General features: G+C 64.8%; 1 protein-coding gene across 1 annotated transcript; it reads left to right on the forward strand.

The window, feature by feature from the left end:
* Nucleotides 1–749: 749 nt before the first annotated feature.
* LOC128980628 (kinesin-like protein KIF18B) lies at nucleotides 750–3,294 on the forward strand (the record flags this gene model as incomplete). Its single annotated transcript, XM_054399087.1, has 6 exons — nucleotides 750–1,062; nucleotides 1,613–1,770; nucleotides 2,220–2,324; nucleotides 2,586–2,696; nucleotides 2,855–3,052; nucleotides 3,223–3,294. Coding segments are annotated over exons 1-6 (957 nt in total), but the record flags the coding sequence as incomplete, so codon positions are not given.
* Between the last annotated feature and the right edge of the window lie 3 nt (nucleotides 3,295–3,297).

The raw sequence follows: 3,297 nt of genomic DNA on the forward strand, positions 1-3,297 counted from the left end.
GGCCGAGAGCGGTCGGGGCACGGGGCCGGGAGCGGGCCGGGCTCGCGTTGCTCAGGAGCCAATGGGAGGCTCTGCTCTGCAATTGACCAATGAGCGCAGGGGGCGTGGTCGGCGGGACTGTTTGAGAGCCCCTGCGGCGGAAGCATCGGTGAGTGGCGCTCCGCTGCCGAAAGGGGAAAGGCGGAAGCATGGGGACGGCTGCGGGCACCAGGGGCAGTGTGCAAGGGCTGCGGGAGAGTGCGGGAACTGAGGGAGTGTGCGGGAGGCGGCGGTGGAAGCGCCCGGGGCCAAGTTGGCTTAGGATCCCGGAGTGGGTTTGGAGGCTGGGCTGTGAGGGTGGGTTGGAGATCAGGGCTCAGGTTGTGCAGGAGCTCTGGGGCCCCACGGTGGGTGTGGGAGCGTTAAGGTGGTTGTGGGGACCCGAAGATGATGGAGGGTCCTTGCAGACGCTGAGAACGCCTAGGCCTGGCGGTTTCTAACGGCAGCTCTAGGGGCACCGGCGGCGGTTAAGACAGGGAGGGCGCGGGAACAGGCTCCGGGCTGGAGGAGGTAAAGGCTTTGTCCAGCCTCAGGCTTCCCCTCCAGCGCTTCCCCTCCCTGCCTGACCCTTTTTTCTTCTCAGAGTGCACCCTCAGGACTTTCGAGCCCGGAGTTGTGTTCTGCGGTGTTCTTCAGCCAGTGCTTTCCTTGGAGCAGTGCTGCGCGGACCCTAAGGGCAGTGCCCTTAGCCCTGTGTCGTGGTCGCCGCCATGGCGCCGGTCCCTCCCCCCCAGGAGGGCACCGTGGCCGTCATGGTGCGAGTGCGACCCCTTGCCCCCAGCGAGGCAGCCACGCAGCACCCGCTGCTGAGGGTCGTCGACCATCACACCCTCGTGTTCGACCCTGAGGAGTCTGCTGGTCCCTCCAGCTGTGTGCTGCCTGCTCGCCGGACCAAGAACCCAGGGAAACATCAGAAGTTCGTCTTCGACCGGGTTTTTGCTGAGCAGGCCACACAGGAGGAGGTGTTCCAGCACACCACCCGTGGCATGGTCGACACCGTCCTCGATGGTTACAACTGCTCTGGTGAGGGCCAGCACCCTCCTTTGGGCCTTGCAGGAGCTCCTGCCCCATCTGCCCCTGGTCTGGCTGGGCTCAGCACAGCTGTGGGTTGATCTCAGAAGCCCTGAGCAGTTGTGGCAGCAGTGGGGACACAGCAGCACTGCAAAAAGATAAAGCCTGCAACTTGTTGGTCGCACCAAGCTGGGGCCATGACAAAGTGTGGTCAGGACAGGGCCAGTGCTGCCATGGAGCTGTCCTCTGAGGGCTCTGGGAGCAGGCAGAGAGCAGGCCAGCAAGAAGAGAGCAGAGACACCCTCGGATGAGTGCGGAGTCCTGCCTGTGGGGTGGCATCCCCTGGGGGCCCTGTGCAGGCTTGGGGAGCAGCCTCGTGCAGAGGGACCTGGGGGTCTTGCTGGACAAGGACCTGAGTGGGAGGCAGCAGTGCCCCGTAGCAGTAGTTAGCTTTGGGGCTGTGTCCCCAGGGGCATTTCTAGCTCAGGCAGAGCTGGGATCGTCCCACACAGTGCTCTGTTAATTAGCGCTGCTCTCAAAGCTCCTCCCTTTCTCCTCCCAGTGTTTGCCTATGGTGCAACAGGAGCAGGGAAAACCTACACCATGCTGGGCTCGGAGAAGAGCCCTGGCATCATCTACCTCACCATGGTGGAGCTGTACAAGAGGCTTGAGGCTAGGAAGGAGGAGAAGAGCTACGAGGTCCTGGTCTCCTTCCAGGAGGTAGGCTGTGCCCAGCTGTGCCCCTCCTGCTGCCAGGCCACCAGCTCTGAGATCTGGGGTTGTAGTGCCAGGGGCACGCCTGTGCTGCCAGCTGTGCCTATGCTCAGGACAGCCCCAGACTGGAAGCAGGCTCCCCCACCCAGTTTGCTGAGCTGGTGCTGCTGGCCTGTCCCATCTGGAGCTGGGGGAATTTGCTGAGGTCCACAGGGCAAGGAGGGCTTCCTGGCTCCAAGGGCTTTGGAGGAGCAGTGGCTCAGTGCCTTGCTGGTAAAGCCTCCTGAGCTGACCTCTGCCTTTAGGGCACCTTCAGCTGCTCTTGCTGGCACCAGGTGCCAGAGGTGCTGTTGGGTGGGCTGAGGTGCTGAGCGTGGCCCTGGGGCCCAAAGCTCCTCTGCCTGCTGCCCTTTGGGGAGCCAACCCTCAGCCTGACCTGGAGTTGCCTGCTCCAGGTCTACAACGAGCAGATCCATGACCTGCTGGAGCCCAAGGGCCCTCTGACCATCCGTGAGGATCCCGAGAAAGGAGCTGTGGTCCAGGGTCTCTCCTTCCACCAGGTGGGTCTGGAAGCAGGCACAAGCACTGCTCCCGCCCCAGGTGTGCCAGAGGGCATGGGGGGACCCAGGAAGGGTCTGTGGGTACCCCGGGGTGCCAGCTGGGTGGCTGCTGGCTGGCAGCAAAGGTGAGGCCGAGGCGAGAGGAGCCCTGCAGAGCTGCAGGAGGCCTCAGCCTGTGTCCCTGTGGCCGCTCGGGGAGCGGCTGCTCGGTGCCCGTGCTGGGGCTGCGCTGATCCCTGTCCTCTGCCTGCTCTCTGCCAGCCCAGCTCTGCAGAGCAGCTCCTGCAGATGCTGCTGAGTGGCAGCAGGAACCGGACGCAGCATCCCACGGATGCCAACGCCTCCTCTTCCCGCTCCCATGCTGTCCTCCAGGTGAGGGGTGGTGCTTGGGGCATCTCTCGGCACTTGTGCCCAGAAGGGGATAGGGAGCGATGCTGTGGCAGGACTGGCATGCCAGGGCTCCTGCAGCTGCAAGCTGCAAGGCCACGTGCCTTGTGGAGCTGCAGCCTGCCCTGTCTCTGCCCTGCCAGGTCTACGTGAAGCAGCAGGACTGTGCTGGTGGCCTCAGTGGGGCTGTGCAGGTGGCCAAGATGAGCTTGGTTGACCTGGCAGGCTCGGAGCGAGCTTCGGTGGCCAACACCAGGGGCGAGCGGCTGCGGGAGGGAGCCAACATCAACCGCTCGCTGCTGGCCCTGCTCAGCGTCATCAAGGCGCTGGCTGAGGCCAAGGTAAGGCTGCTGCTGAGGGGCCCCGAGTGCTGTCCCCAAGGGACGGCCCTGCCGGGGCGCTGAGGGCGGCAGCCTGGGCCGGGAGAGGTGCCGTGGGGGGAGCGTGGCCAGGGCTGGCAGCTGAGGGCCCGAGGGCCAGCAGCTGAGCAGAGCCTTGGTGTGTTGGGCAGAGCAAGCACAGCCACATCCCCTACCGGGACAGCAAGCTGACGCGGCTGCTGAAGGACTCCATCGGCGGCAACTGC

Source organism: Indicator indicator, unplaced genomic scaffold (genome assembly GCF_027791375.1).
Source record: "Indicator indicator isolate 239-I01 unplaced genomic scaffold, UM_Iind_1.1 iindUn_scaffold_700, whole genome shotgun sequence".
Taxonomy (NCBI): Eukaryota; Metazoa; Chordata; class Aves; order Piciformes; family Indicatoridae; genus Indicator; species Indicator indicator.